The 14,843-nt window shown below is 43.4% G+C and overlaps 1 protein-coding gene across 1 annotated transcript in view; it reads left to right on the top strand.

Moving 5' to 3' along the window:
• Positions 1-14,610, top strand: part of LOC110596772 — a 25,256-nt gene extending 10,646 nt beyond the window's left edge. The window contains exons 2-4 of the mRNA XM_021718977.1: positions 10,200-10,322; positions 13,967-14,111; positions 14,527-14,610. Of these exons, the coding sequence (XP_021574652.1) occupies positions 10,200-10,322; positions 13,967-14,111; positions 14,527-14,575 (317 nt within the window). The 3' untranslated portion in view covers positions 14,576-14,610. The remainder of the gene's footprint in view (positions 1-10,199; positions 10,323-13,966; positions 14,112-14,526) is intronic.
• The last annotated feature ends 233 nt before the right edge of the window (positions 14,611-14,843 follow it).

Below are 14,843 nucleotides of genomic sequence, written 5' to 3'. Positions count from 1 at the left end.
CACCTCAGCCTCCCAAAGGCACGGGATTACAGGCTGAGCCACCGAGCCCGGCTAAATTCAGTAAATTTTAACACTGAAGCAATATTATTAAATAACTATAGTGTATATTTCAATTTTGTCAATTGTCCCATTAATGTCCTGTAAAGCAAAATTTTTCCATCCACAATCCACTTAAGGACCAAGCATTATATTTAGTGAGCATGTGTCTTTAGTGTCTTTCAATCTGGAACAGTTCCTCTGCTTTTCTTTGTTTCACAACATTGACATTTCTGTAATAGTGCAGGCAAGACATTTAGTAGAATATTCCTTCATTTGGGTCTGTCTGATGTTTCTCATGATTAGATCCAGTATAAGCATATTTTGACAGGAATAAGTGATGTTATGTCCTCAATACATCATATCAGGAAGCTCATGTTGTCGTTTTGTCCTATCACTGGTGATACTAAATTTGACCACTTAAGGTGATTTGCCAGTTTTCTCCACTGTCAAGTTACCATTTTATTTTTGTAATCAATAATAATTCCTGGGAAGATATTTTGAAAAAACATATAAATATCCTATTCTTCATCAAACTTTCACCCACCCTTTTATTGATGGTTTTGTGTGAATCGATTATTTCTGTGATAGCTGCAAAATGGTGATTTTCTAACTCTAATTCATTTTAACTCAAAGTTTACAGCAATTTACTTTATTTTTCTTTTTTTTTTTTTTTTTTTTTTTTTTTTGAGTTGGGGTCTCACTCTGTTGCCCAGGCTAGAGTGCAGTAGTACGATCACGGCTCACCACAAGTCTCAAACTCCTGGGCTCTAGTGATCCTCCCACCTCAGCCTCCTGAGACTACAAACATGCACCAGCACACCTGGATAATTTGTTTTTTTATTTTTTTGAATTGAGTACTCACTTTGTCACCCAGCCTGGAGCGCAGTGGCACGATCATAGCTCACGGCAGCCTTGACTTCCTGGGCTCAGACAATCCTTCCACTTCAGTCTTCCTAGTAGCTGGGACTACAAGTGAGCACCACCATGCCAGGCTAATTTTTTTATTTTTTGCAGAGACAAGGTCTCACTATGTTGTCTAGGCTGATCTTGATCTCAAAGGGCTCAAGCAATCCTCTCACCTCGGCCTCCCAAAGTGCTGGAATTACAGGCGTAAGCCACTGTCCCTGGCCAAGATCTTTAAGTGATTGTGCTAGGCACTGGAAATACAACAGTGACTAACATAGACAATAAGTAAATAAATAAACAAGGCCTAGATTGTGACCAATACTAGAAAGAAAATGAAGGGGAAATGGCAATACAACAGAAGTCATCTGAGGGCCAGATGTAGCCTGATGACATGTTCAGCCTGCAGAGTGCTTTTTAAAAATTTTGTATCGACATTTAAAAATCGAGAGATTTTTATATAAAGCCAAAATTTCTGACTTCTTTTTAAAAATTAGATTTGGTCACACTGGCCCTAAATTGTGGCTCTAAATGACAACAAACAGCTAGAACAAAGTAGCAGCTGTCCCTTCAGATGGGACAGGTTTCTTACCCAGCTTGCTTTAATCATAAGTATTATCCACCTGGACTTTATAGGCAACTGAGTGTGAAGATCCACGAAGGAAAGTAACTTGGAGAGGCCCACTTGAGATAGAAATTCAAGGAGGTAATGCTTGAACAACATCCTGAAGAAAGAGAAGGAGCTAGTTGTGTGTAGAGCTGAAGTTAGAACTTTACCTTCTTTTTATTTTATTTTATTTTTGAGTTGGAGTCTCACTCTTGTCATCCAGGCTGGAGTGCAGTGGTATGCTCATGGCCACCGTAGCCTCAACCTGCTGGGCTCAGGTGATGCTTCCACCTCAGCCTTCCAAGTAGCTGGAAGTACAGACACACACCACCATGCCCAGCTAGATTTTGTGATTTAGTGTAGAGACAAGGTCTCACCATGTTGCCCAGGCTGGTCTCGAACCCCCAGGCTCAGGCAATCCTCTCACTTTGGCCTCCCAAAGGGCTGGGATTACAGGCTGAGCCACCGCACCCGGTCCACCTTGCACTTTGATCAGACTGCTTTCATTGTACCCCAGCCAGAAGCCTCCACTTCTGACAGGACTTTTTAATTGTGCAAACCCTAACTACTCAGCTATGCACTCTGCCCATCATCCATGACCTCCTAACAAAAGGAGTCATAGAACAGTATTTCTGATGCCACTAGACATTTCCACAAAGATATTCTGGCAATTTTGACTACCCTCTGCCAAGTTTGGCTTCATCCATATCATTCAATCTTCCACCTGAAAATTCCATTCAATAGTAATTATAGTTTATTCCTAGTATTTCCTTGAAACTACTTGAACTGCCTCAGAGTTGAAGTCTTTGCCCACATGGCCAAGCTCTGAGCATACAGGCTAACTTCTAAGAGCTTATTTTAAGGCCTTGAAAAGTATTGCGCTCCAGAGAAACCTGTCAAGACAAAGGTGACTAAACTTGGCTTTCATCTAGTATGTTTAGTCTTCCCAGGGTGATTAGGATCATAACCATAGATCTCAAGTGGCCACTCAGGGCTTCTGACAATTCTATTATACTCCCCTAGTCACTCTCCCACTCCTCAAAGCAACTATTTCACATCTTCTTTCTCCTTGTATCTCTAAAACCCCTTTCTCATCCTCACTGTGAGCTAACTTCCTTACTCCTTATTTCGCTAAGAAAATATTAATAGAAACAATCAGAAGAGATTTTCCATCATTGCATCTAACATTCCCTCTGGTACAATAAATGAACTGACTCCATGAAGGTACCAGACCCCATCCTTTCTCACCTATGCAAAGATTTTGCTCCTAAAATTATCATCTTCTCCCTCAATATGTTTCCTCTTCCCTGATAATTTCCATCAGTATTACAAATGTGCTATAATCTCTTCCATTGAGTGGAAAAACACCTCTCTTGGCCACATGGTCCCCTCAAGCTATTGCCCCCATTTCTTTGTCCATACTTCTCTCCCCACTAGCAAACCTGATTATACCAAAACTCCCAGAAAAAGTTTATACTCACAGTCTAGGAAAAAACCACCATGCTGATTTACCTTGTGTTAAATTCATGATCACTAAACTCAAGTGGGCTTTGTTGCCCACTTGAATTTACTGATTATGCTGCCCAAAAGTCAAACTCCATTTCCTTGCTCCATGTACTCTCTCCTAGTCTCCTGGAGGCCTTTTCCTACCTTCTCCTCTTTCTTCAAATCTCCAACACTTCCTCCCCAATCCTTATTCTGATATAATGACTTGCTTTCTATTTCCCAGGGAAAACAGAAGCAATTGGAAGATAATTTCCATAAGCTCTCACGAACCACATCTATCTGCATCTGTGCCTACAGATCTCCTTTTATCATGAGTGGACACCCTTCCACCTGTGTACAGATTCCATTCCTTTTTGCCTTCCCAAAGACATGACTCCAATAATTCTCCAATCTCTTGCATTAGTTTTTCTGTCTCTGATCATTCCTACTTGCATATATATGTGCTATAATTTCTTCTTCCACCTTAAGACCCCATATTTCCTATTTTCCTGCTCCCCATAGAGCAAAAAACCTCAAAAGAGTTGTCTGTTCTTGCTCTGATTCTTCTCCTGCCTTGAGCCTGCACCAACCGGACTTTTGCCATCACACCACTAAAACCGCTTGTATCTACTCACCAATGACTTACATATTGCTAAATTAAACGATAAACTCTTAGTTCTCATCTTATTTAGTTTATGGGCAGAAAAGTACAGCAGAGCTCAGACGGCTCCAAATCCTCTGCTGCTGAGGTTGCTTAACATGAACAGCTAGAAGGGATTTGAGCCTGTGGACCACCACAGTGGGGAACATGCCTCATACTCTTCTATACTTCAGAACTGGCTTGGGAAATTCACAAGGAAGACAGGGCATTTATAAGTTAACTACCGCAATCTCTTTGTCTCCTAGCAAGTCCACATCCAGCTTGCTTTCCCTGGTCTTTCTTGTCCCAATTTCTATGTCCAGTAATTCAAGGAACCCACAGTTCCTGGCTCTTTACTCACCCTAAGTTCCATAAGCCAAACAATCTTTAAGGACTCTCATTTATCTCCAGAATGATTCCCTGGTCCCAGTGTCTTTCTGGTTGATATCACCTTGCTAATACATTCACTCAAGAGGCTTGACTCTTTTCTGTCTACCTGCTCTAGCACTTCTACCTGTTCTCCATGTTCATATCAGTTACATTCTTGCCTGGCCCCTTAGCTAGGTTTTGAACAGCAACTATAAAAATGAACTTATTGATATTCACACATTTCATTCTTAACACTCTTACTACCATGATATTTTTAAGTCATTCACAATTTTTCTTTGAAGGATAGTTTTTTTTCCTCCTCGTAGGTGTGAGTATATTAACATTCAACTCAAAAGAGCCCACTCAGCTTTTCCTATTATAGTCATAATGAAAACTCACAGAGGTGAGTCAACACATGTAATCAAACAGTCTGCCAGTCTCCGCCTCCTTTCTTTCTTTTCCTCCTGATAAAGAACCAAAATAGAAAAACCAAGAGAGGAAAATGGGTGTGGAGAACATCCTTTGGTCAGTCCTTAACTTCAGAAACTCAGTTTTATCACATACCCATAGTTGTTCAGATTCAGGGGAGCTAACTCCCACTAAGCACAGTGTCTCAGTTTTCTCTCTTATAAATGAAGACAATAATGTCTGCCTTATAGATTTGTTGTGGAGATTAAATAAAATTATACAACACATCTGAGACCTAGCACATAAAATTGTACAACAGATAATGGAGGAAAAACTATAAACCATATGTAAGTTAACTATCTATGTATGCAAAATATAACTTTCCTTTGACTGGAACATCTTTGTCCAGTATTGAAGACTCACTTACTAGGATAACCATCAGATTCCTTGAGGTACAAAAAATGCTAGATGGATTCAAAGGATACTTCATCTAGGCCCTGAAAGAGCCTGATTAACTATAGCTGCCCATAGAAGAGCACCCCGATCAGTGACCAGAACTCTGATGTCCACCAATTAGGAGAGTCTTGTCCCTCCAAGACTCACCCTTCCTGATTCCAATACTGGTTGCTCCTGTACAGGTTCATCCCAGCTTCCAGAATTCATTCTCCCTCTGCCTTGAGTACCTAAGCTTTCCCTTCTGTCCTGCCCAGGGAGCACAGTCCTGTATCTGTCCTTTCCTTTGCTGAATCTCCCTCAGTGCCTGCTTTGAACCCTGCTCCTGTCCACTTTTAGCTTCATACCTAGACACTCCTCTTGGTCCAGAAGTATCTTGGTCTTGATTTCAGACAAATTCCCTCTAACCTGGCCCTTTTCTGAGACAACTCCCTTGCCTTGTTATATGAAAACTCTACATCAGGTTGGCTTCTACCATATGAGCCTAGACACACCGACCTCCATGCTGTGTACATCTCCAAAAGGCCTCACTCCAGCTTCATTCACTACTGCCCTTATCATTCCCTTTCCCTGAGAAATTCACTGAGTCCTCAGATGTGCTTTCATTTCCATTTCCAATTGAATTTTGTCATAAAAGCCAAACCTTGAGTCTTTGATAAATGCTGATCACATCTCACTTATGTTCTAATTTTCTGGATCCTGTCAGAGGACACAATAGTGGTTTTCCCAAACCTGGCTGGAATATCCTCTGCTTAGTCTCCTAGGTCTTCTGGTCTCTGAGCTGCCTCTTTGGTAAACCACCTATTAGAAGACAACTGGAAGTGCCATTCTTAGACTCCAGCAGAGGGCACTGTAGTTCTGGTTTTTCAAACTGGAACGTGAATGGCAAAAATGAACTGGCCAGAGCATCTGAGCCCCTCTGCCTTTTCAAATGGATAGGGCCACTGAAGTTATAGAAATATATTTCGGAAACAACGCATATTGTCTCATAACTGAGACAGAACCCCATCCCCTATCCACATGAAACGAGGGGGAAAGTACTCATGCTACTCACAGCTATATTCTGTCACAGCCTAGGAAGTGGGCCTACCCCCAAGCTGAGTGACTGTGTATGTACTGCGGCAGACAGACCACCTTTTCTGCCAGGGCTCAGTCTTTCTGCACTGATCTTCATTAGGACTGATCCAATCCACTGGTAGAGTTACCCACCAAGTTCCAGTCCTCTCTGCTCCCCGATGCTGGCCATAGGAAGCACTATACATTTCAGTAGAGCTCAGGAAGGCAGAGTTCTGCTTCCAGATCAAGGCAATGGTACCATGTCACTCACCCAACTCAAGTCTGTTCTGGTGAGCAGACACCCTTGACAAGACTCCCACTAAGCTTTACACAGGGGAGCCCATCCCAGGACTGATTCTATCACCTCAGGTTTTCCCTTGGTCCTTGGTCTTTCCTGGAAACCCTGATTATGTTATTTCAAGGGGCAGTTTAGTATGGTGGTTAAGAACATGGACTCTGGAGCCAAATTACTTGGGCTAAACTTGTGTCTGCCTGCCACGTGCTAGTTATATGACCTTGGAAAAATTACTAAACATTTCTGAGCTTCTGTTTCTCCTTTGGAAAATAATTGTACCTATATTATAGCTTTGTGCCAAATACACTATTAGCTAGTTTTACTGTTATCGCTAGAAAATCTACATACTGCACTTCACAACAGTAGTCCACAGTCAGCTATTAAGTTCTGCTGTTGTCTTGTGCCCCGTCTATTCCTCCTGTGTTCAGAATCCTGAACAAGTGCACCACTTCAAAGAAGATATTTTTGGACATGGAGCCAAAATAACTGCCCCCATATGGAAAATGTACCCTGGGGATTGGTCTGGTTCCCTGGGCTCATGCTTCTGTCCACTTCCTCCCAAAGCACTGATAATTTCCTTGTATCTGGAAAGATTAAATAAGTACAAAATAACCTTCCAAACATACCTCAGCCAACTTCAGTACATCTCAGTGCTCCAGCCAACCGCAAGGGATTAATGCCCAACATTTGATAAGATCTCCTAGACAGGAGTCATTTTTTATGTAAAACACCATAACACTTTCTCTCAAGCTGACCTTATATGAATTTCTAGTCAGAGTGATATTAGTCTGCTTGTAGCAATACCAACTCCAAGATAACTGCAAATAATATGTGTCTGATATTATCACCACTATATCCCAAGCATCTGTAACCAAAATATCCTAATCTAGATTTCTGGGAGCCACTGAGGTAGACTCATTCTAAAAATTCTTCAACATGAAAACATTGTGGCTAATCAGTCCCAGTTGCAAGAAACAGAGGCAATGGGCAAAGCAGTAGATAACTAAGATTCTGAAACCACAGAATCCCCTGTACCCTGGGCATTGGTCTGATTCCCTAGGCTCATATTTCTGTCTGTTTCCTCCCAAAGCACTGACAATTTCCTTGTATCAAGGAAGATGATAAGTACAAAATAGCCTTGCAAACATACTTCAACCAACTTCAAGGGATCTCAGTGCTCCAGTCAACCTCAAGGGATCCCAGGGAAGCCTATAATCTAATAAATCTGAGCATTAATTTGGAGGGGTAAAAGTACCCAAGTACTTTTAAACTACCCGAGATGTCCTTCACAGTTCATTCAAAGCATTAAAATGTGGTTTTATGGCAATTCCCAATTTATGGTCTAGTTCTAAAAGAAACTATTCGTGGTACCTAATATGTACTTACCAACAAAGACTATACAGAGCATGGCATTAACTGGGTGAGTGAGGAACTTCTATTGTACCACCTACCAGCAAAAGGATTGATTCATCCACCTTGCTTATAAAGAGCTCATTGCGTTCCTGTACCCAGGACATGCCCTTTCACAGTAGCTAATTCTTACTCACCTCTGTCCCCTTTCACCCCAGGTGACTTCCAAACCTTGGCAGCTTGGGGAAGATATGGGTTACCAAGAATATCTCCCAGCTTGCCAAAAACGGATGTAAGGCATGTGCCAAATGGTGCTTGATTCAGCAGGAAGGCATCCAAGTGGGTGATACTGTCCAGCACATCTCTAAGCACACAGTAAATGTACATAGGGGAAGCTGGGAGTCTGCTACTTAGATACCTTGAGATAACAGAGAACATCATCTGGTTGTACCCTTAAGGACAATTAGCCTGTCACCTAAGCCCAAGCCAATCATTGCTCTCAATCCAGGTCTTTTCCTGCCCACCAGGAATGTGCTCTTATTCTTTCTCCTACATCTATTTGTCTGCAGACATTCTGCCACCCTCACCTTGCCCAAAGTCAAATGACCAAGCTCAAATGACACTACTTCCTGGAAATGGCCCCTCATTGCTATAATCTGTGATGAAGTACAAATCCTGGTTCAGTCCAGGCTTCCAGAACTCTATATGCTAACAAAGGCATCAGTGCTGCCACCTCTCTAAGTCCTCAGCTGTACAGGGAGAGGATTCAAACCGTGTCCCACTCTGGTGGTGTGATTCTTTCAGAGATAGAATGTTAAAGGAGATTTTGATTGGAGGAAAAGAGGGAGAAAGGAGGGGCAGAGATGATGAATGAGTGGGGCCAAGCCAGGAAGGAGTGTGAAAAGCAGGAATTAGGGAAGAACTCCAGATCAAAAGGACCATCCTACCATCCCCACCCTCCACAAGAAATGAGTCAGCAATCCTCAACAAGCAATTTCCAGAGAGAATCACAGGGTCTGATCCAGTCCCTGACAAGCATCAATAACCAGGAAAGACAAAAATCTGAGGAGTAGGACAGAGCTGCTGCTCCATGAAAACAGAATGGGGACCTGAAAACATCAGATACTGCGCTGGAGCAACCTTGAGTTGGATGGGTGACATGATGCCATTGCCTTGATCCTGAGGCAGAACTCTGCCTCCTTGCACTCTGCTGAAATGTGTAATGTCATCCCCTATGACCAGCATTGGGGGAGCAGAAAGAACTGGAAGTTGGTGGGTAACTCTGCCAGCAGACAGGATCAGTCCCAGGGGAGATCAGTGTGGAAAGCCTGAGCCTTTATGTGCAAAGTGGTCTATCTGCTGTACTACAGCACTAGATAGCAGCATCTGAGATTAGCTGGAGGAGGTAGGGTAAGGGGCCTCAACCCTTTTGGCCTGGGAGACAGAATGGATAGAACAGCCAAGAGGTAAAAATCTTGGTGCCACCCTAGACAGCTCCCTTTTTTTCACCCCCCCACTCAGTCATGCCCTTCTGTATCTTCAATTTTTTCTCAGACTCATCCTCTCTTGTTCAGGAGTCTGAGATGCAAGTCAAATGCAGCCTATTTAAGCAGAACATAATGTATTTTTAATAGCACATGAAAGCTGGGAGAAATGGGAACCAAGCTTGGTGAATGGTAACCAGAAACAATGCTCAGCATCATGCTGTAGACCTGGTCTGGCACACAGACTACTGCGGTCAATGCTACGGTGGGTTTTACTGGCACCAAGGACACTGGGCCCTAAATTCCGCTGAAACAAGATGCAGCTTCATGGCTGTCCTTGTTCATCACTTAGCCAAAGACTTTGTATGACCACTGCTTTCTTGCAACCTCCACTTTGATGGAGAATCTGCAGCAAATGTGTTTGAATGTCCTAGCCACAACTCTTTGTCCACGCCCATGCTGCAAGACAGGCTGGGCAAGAAAGATCTGGTGTTTTCAGCCTCTATAGTGAGATACACATATTGCTTCATAAGAGGTGATTCTCAAGCGTAATGAATGCTAGGCACCCACTATACTAGACTACCTTTCCAGCCCCATTCCCTGTCCTTAACTTCACCCAGCACCCAGGCTCCAAGTCAAATGGAAAGCTCTCTGATTCCTCTCTAATGCTTCTTACAGACTTGCCATTCTGTTGCCTGAAATGTTCTTCTAGATTCTACTATGGCTGAAGAACTTCTTATCCTCCAGCACTCAGCTCAAACATAACTTCCCCTATTAGACCATTTCAAGTTCTATAACTATGTTAATCCCAGGAAAGGAACGTCTACCCAGATAAGGAGCATTTTTCATGGGCACTAACCCTAAGTTTCTGTTCAATAACCTGGAGGCCACTCAAAACCCAGGAGTCAGGAAAGAGCAAGAAAGTGGTGAGGGAGGCCTTATGATCCCTTCTTCCCCTCTGTGACAGCTATGGTGATTTGGCTCCTGAGAATCAAATGTGAGTGGCTAGGAGAGATTCCTGCCATGTACCCGGTTGGCATGGAGACCCGGGAATCAGAGAATCAAATAGGCATTTGCCAAGTTCTCAGAATGAGTCTTCTCTTGTTTCAGACCAGAAGGAGCCGGTTCCCACTAGGTTTCCCCCCATTATCTCAGAAGATGGGAATTACTCTGTGCACCAGAATAGTCACACAAGATACCATGCAGCTGTACGGAAAGTGTTGTTAAAGACATGTAAGTATCTTGAAGTAGACATCATGCTAGGACAAAAAAAGATATGTCTCAGTTCCTAAAGAATGGCTGGCATGTCATAGGTATGGTTATAGGGCAGTGGGTGGGGAAAAAACCAACAGGAGAGACTGAGAGGAAAGGAGAGAAAGGAGACTTGAATGGTGGCATGAACAGAAGCAGAAGATCCAGATTTGAGTCCTACTTTTGCTTGTTTTTAGACATCTCACCTTGAGTAAGTCACTTATCCTCTATTAACTTGTTTCCTCATTTGTCTAGAGAGTAAGAAAGCAAGAGAAAATGCCAAGCTTTCAGAATTGTTGGGTCAAGTTAAAAAAATGAAACAAATTAGGAAAGTGTTTTGAATATTATCATGCACTATCCCTGTGAAGGGTGATAAGACCCGGCTTTGGAATTTGAACTGAATTTAAGCTCCAAACAAGTTGTGTGACCTTGGGCAAGTTCCTTTAACCACGTAACCCTCTTTGAACGACCTGAAAACAGGAATAATACTCTTTAGCACTGTTGTGAAAGTTAAAGAGAAAATGTCTTTTAAAAGCATCTCGGCCAGGCACAGTGGCTCAAGCCTGTGATTCCAGCACTTTGGGAAGCTGAGGCGGGAGGGCAGTTTGAGCCCAGGAGTTTTGAGACCAGCCTAGTGAGACCTCATTTCTACAGAAAATTTAATTAGCCAGGCATGGGAGTATGCACCTGTAGCCCTAGCTACTCAGGAGGCTGAGACAGAAAGATTGCCTAAGTCCAGGAGGCTGACGCTGTGGTGAGCTGTGATTGTGTCAATGCACTCCAGCCTGGGTGACAGAATGAGACCCAACTCAAAAAAAAGCATCTAGGCTGGGCATGACAGCTCATGCCTGTAACTTGGGAGGCTGAAGGAGGAGGATCACTTGGGGCTAGTTCAAGACCACCTTAGGCAACATAGCAAGACCCTGTCTCTAAAACAAAAACAAAAACAAAATCGCCTAGGGCAAACTCAGATACATGCAATAACTTGGAGGAATCTCCAGGGAATTAAGCTATGTAAAAAAAGCCAGTCCCCAAAAAATCACATACTGTATGATGCCATTTATATAATATTCTTAAAATGACAAAATTATAGAAATAAAGAACACTGATTACCAAAGGCAGGGATGTGGCTATAAAATGGCCACTCCAGGATGAGTGGTAATGGAATTGTTCTGCATCAATGTTAATGTCCTGGTGTGGTCCTATACTAGAGTTCTGCATGTTACTATTGGCAGGGAATGGGAAAGGGGTACATAGGATCTCCCTGTATTATCTCTGACAACTGTATGTGAATCTATAATTATCTCCAAATTAAAATTTAATTTAAAAAACGAAAATACTCTCAGAAATCAGAACAGGTATATGCAGAAAGAAAGGTACTAAGGGTTGTTTCTAACAGCAAAAATTTTTTAAAAGTCTTATTATTAATTAGTGGGGAAACAACGAAGTCAAAAATATAACATCTCAATGAATTACTCAGGATTTTTTTTAAAATGACTATAAACACTATATAGCAATCCAGACTACTAGGCTATAATTCTAAGGTTTTTGTTTTTGTTTTTGTTTTTTTTGAGTTGGAGTCTCACTCTGTCACCCAGGCTGGAGTGCAGTGGCACGCTCCCGGCCACCGCAGCCTCGACCTGCTGGGCTCCGGCGATCCTTCCGCCTCAGCCTTCCAAGTAGCTGGAACTACAGGCGTGCACTACCATGCCCGGCTAATTTTTTGATTTATTGTAAAGATGAGGTCTTGCCAAATTGCCCAGGCAGGTCTCAAACCCGTGGGCTCAGGCAATTCACTCACCTCAGTCTCCCAAAGCGCGGGATTACAGGCTGAGCCACCGAGCCAGGCTTAATTCTAAGTTTAAAAATATACAATTTTTAGCCGGGCCCATGGTGGTTCACGCCTATAATCCCAGCTCTTTTGGAGGCTGAGGTGAGAGGACTGCCTGAGCCCATGGGTTCGAGACCAGCCTGGGCAACTTGGCAAGATCTCATCTCTACAATAAATCAAAAAGTTAGCCAGGCATGGGGGTGCGTGCCTGTAGTTCCAGCTACTTGGAAGACTGAGGCGGAAGGATTGCCTGAGCCCAGGTCTAGGCTACAGTGGCCGGGAGCATGCCACCGCCCTCCAGCCTGGGTGACAGAGTGAAACTCCAACTCAAAAAAAAAAAAAGTACACATACACACAAATTTTTAGGTCAGGTACGGTGGCTCACACTTATAATCCCAACACTTTGGGAAGCTGAGGTGAGAGGATTGCCTGAGCCCACGGGTTCGAGACCAGCCTGGGCAACTTGGTGAGACCTCATCTCAACAATAAATCAAAAAAATTAGCCAGGCATGATGGCGCATGCCTGTAGTTCCAGCTACTTGGAAATTTAAGGCAGAAAGATCACCAGAGCCCAGCAGGTTGAGGCTGAGGTGGCCATGAGTGTGCCACTGCACTCCAGCCTGTGGGACAGAGACTCCAACTAAAAAAATATATATATATACACATATACAATTTTTATTCTGGTAGAATTAGATTTATCCAAATAAATAATGAAAATATAATATATATATTTTTAAAAGCAACTAGGTAAATCTGATATTATTTCAAAAATTTAAAAACACTTAATACAATAGCTAAGCCTGGTGCAGTGGCTCATGCCTATAATCCCAGCACTTTGGGAGGCTGAGGCGACAGGATTGCCTGAGCTCAGGTGTCTGAGACCAGCCTGGGCAACTTGGCGAGACCTCGTCTCTACAATAAATTAAAAAAATAAAATTAGCCAGGCATGGTAGTGCATGCCTATAGTTCCAACTACTCACAAGGCTGAGGTGGAAGGATCGCCTGAGCCCAGGAGGTCGAGGCTGTGGTAACCGTGAGTGTGCCAACGCATTACAGCCTGGGCGACAGTGTGAGATTCATAAAAAAAAAAAAAAAAAAAGCACATGGGTTCGAGACCCACCTGGGCAGCGAGACCTCATCTCTACAATAAATCAAAAATCAGCCGGGCGTGGTAGCGCTCGCCTATAGTTCCAGCTACTTGGAAGGCTGAGGCGGAAGAATCGCCGGAGTCCAGCAGGTCAAGGCTGCGGTGGCCGGGAGTGGCCACTGCCCTCCAGTCTGGGCGACGGAGTGAGACTCCAACTCAAAAAAAAAAAGCAACATCTAGAACATGATAGGCACTTGATAAATGACAACTATTCACAATATCTAAATGTGAGGTGCTATCATTGTTAAGTTTCAGGAGTGAGCAAAGGAAGGCATGATTTCAAAGAGGAAGGAAGAGAATGAGGATGACCAAGTCCAGAAAAAAAGAAAAACAATGAATCAGTGGACCCCATCTTACACATTTCCCAATGGGTTGACCACTTATTTTTCCACCATCTTAGCACTTTGGGAAAGCTCTCCTGGAGATGGGCTACTAGCAGCAGGAAGAACCAAGCAGGTTCATCTGACCATGAAGGGTGTGAGATTCTGGAATCCGGAAGTGAAACAGGGTGTGGTGACCACATTCCCAGGACCTCTCACCACCTGGTCAGGCCCTATTGCTGGGCTGGGCTTTTGCTGCTCTGAGGCAAAAAAGTGAACAGAGAACTTGAAGAAATTCAATAATCTCCCCTTTCCCCAACTTGTTCAGTTCCCAATCAGGTTTTCAGAGTTCCCTTGACTGATGCTCAGAATTTCAGCTTCTGGCGGTCCCATGATCCAGGAGTGCGTCCAGAGGAAACCATGCCATGGATCCGGAGCCCACGCCACTGCCTCATAAAAAGCCCAATGACCAGGTTAGTCTGCAAGAAGCTGGAGGGGGAGATTAAGGAAAGTACTCTTTCCCCTCACTTAAATCCTTAGAGACTGTTTCATCTCTGCTCAGTTAGGGACTAGAAGGACAGACTTGGGTCTTATCAGAGAAAGCTGGCCTCAGAATCTGAGCAGGAATGTCATTCAGAGGAGTTAAAAGATCTGTCTGTGAATCTGTGTTTCTCCCTCTTGTATGACTTCTGAGCTGGTACAAAACAAGTGTCTATAGTACAACTGTGGAAGCCCAAGGATGTTTCTACTCCCTTCATTGCCATCTCCTCACCCCTCTAATCACTATCCATTGGCAGTGGCCTTATTTCTTCATCACTGCTATTTTTAAGGACCTCCCACCCTCCAGCCTAGCCCGGCTGAATCCGAGACCCTTCTTCTTCTTTCCAGGTTTATGGATCACTCTATTCTCAGTGACAGAAACTTCAGTCTGTATTGAGGAGGACATGGTTGCAGAAAGACAAGATGGACTGTCAGGTGGCTGACTAATGGGAGGAGGGAATTGAGAAAGCAGAGTAAACAGATTGGACTAGAAGTCGCTTATATACACTGAGGGGTGGGAGGAGCGGGAGAGTATTTCAGTGCCCAGATTCCCATGAAAGCCGATGTGTTGAGAGATTCGTGGATCTCTCAAGCCAGACCTTGGTGTGAGAGGTTTCAGAGGGTCCAAAGCACTGGAGAGACAACTGCAGGGGTCTTGACTTAAT

The sequence above is a fragment of the Carlito syrichta genome, unplaced genomic scaffold (assembly GCF_000164805.1).
Source record: "Carlito syrichta isolate Samal-C Ts95f unplaced genomic scaffold, Tarsius_syrichta-2.0.1 Scaffold314050, whole genome shotgun sequence".
In the NCBI taxonomy this organism is placed as follows: Eukaryota; Metazoa; Chordata; class Mammalia; order Primates; family Tarsiidae; genus Carlito; species Carlito syrichta.
Note: the sequence above shows the minus strand (reverse complement) of the source record. Positions and strands in the feature narration are given on the sequence as shown.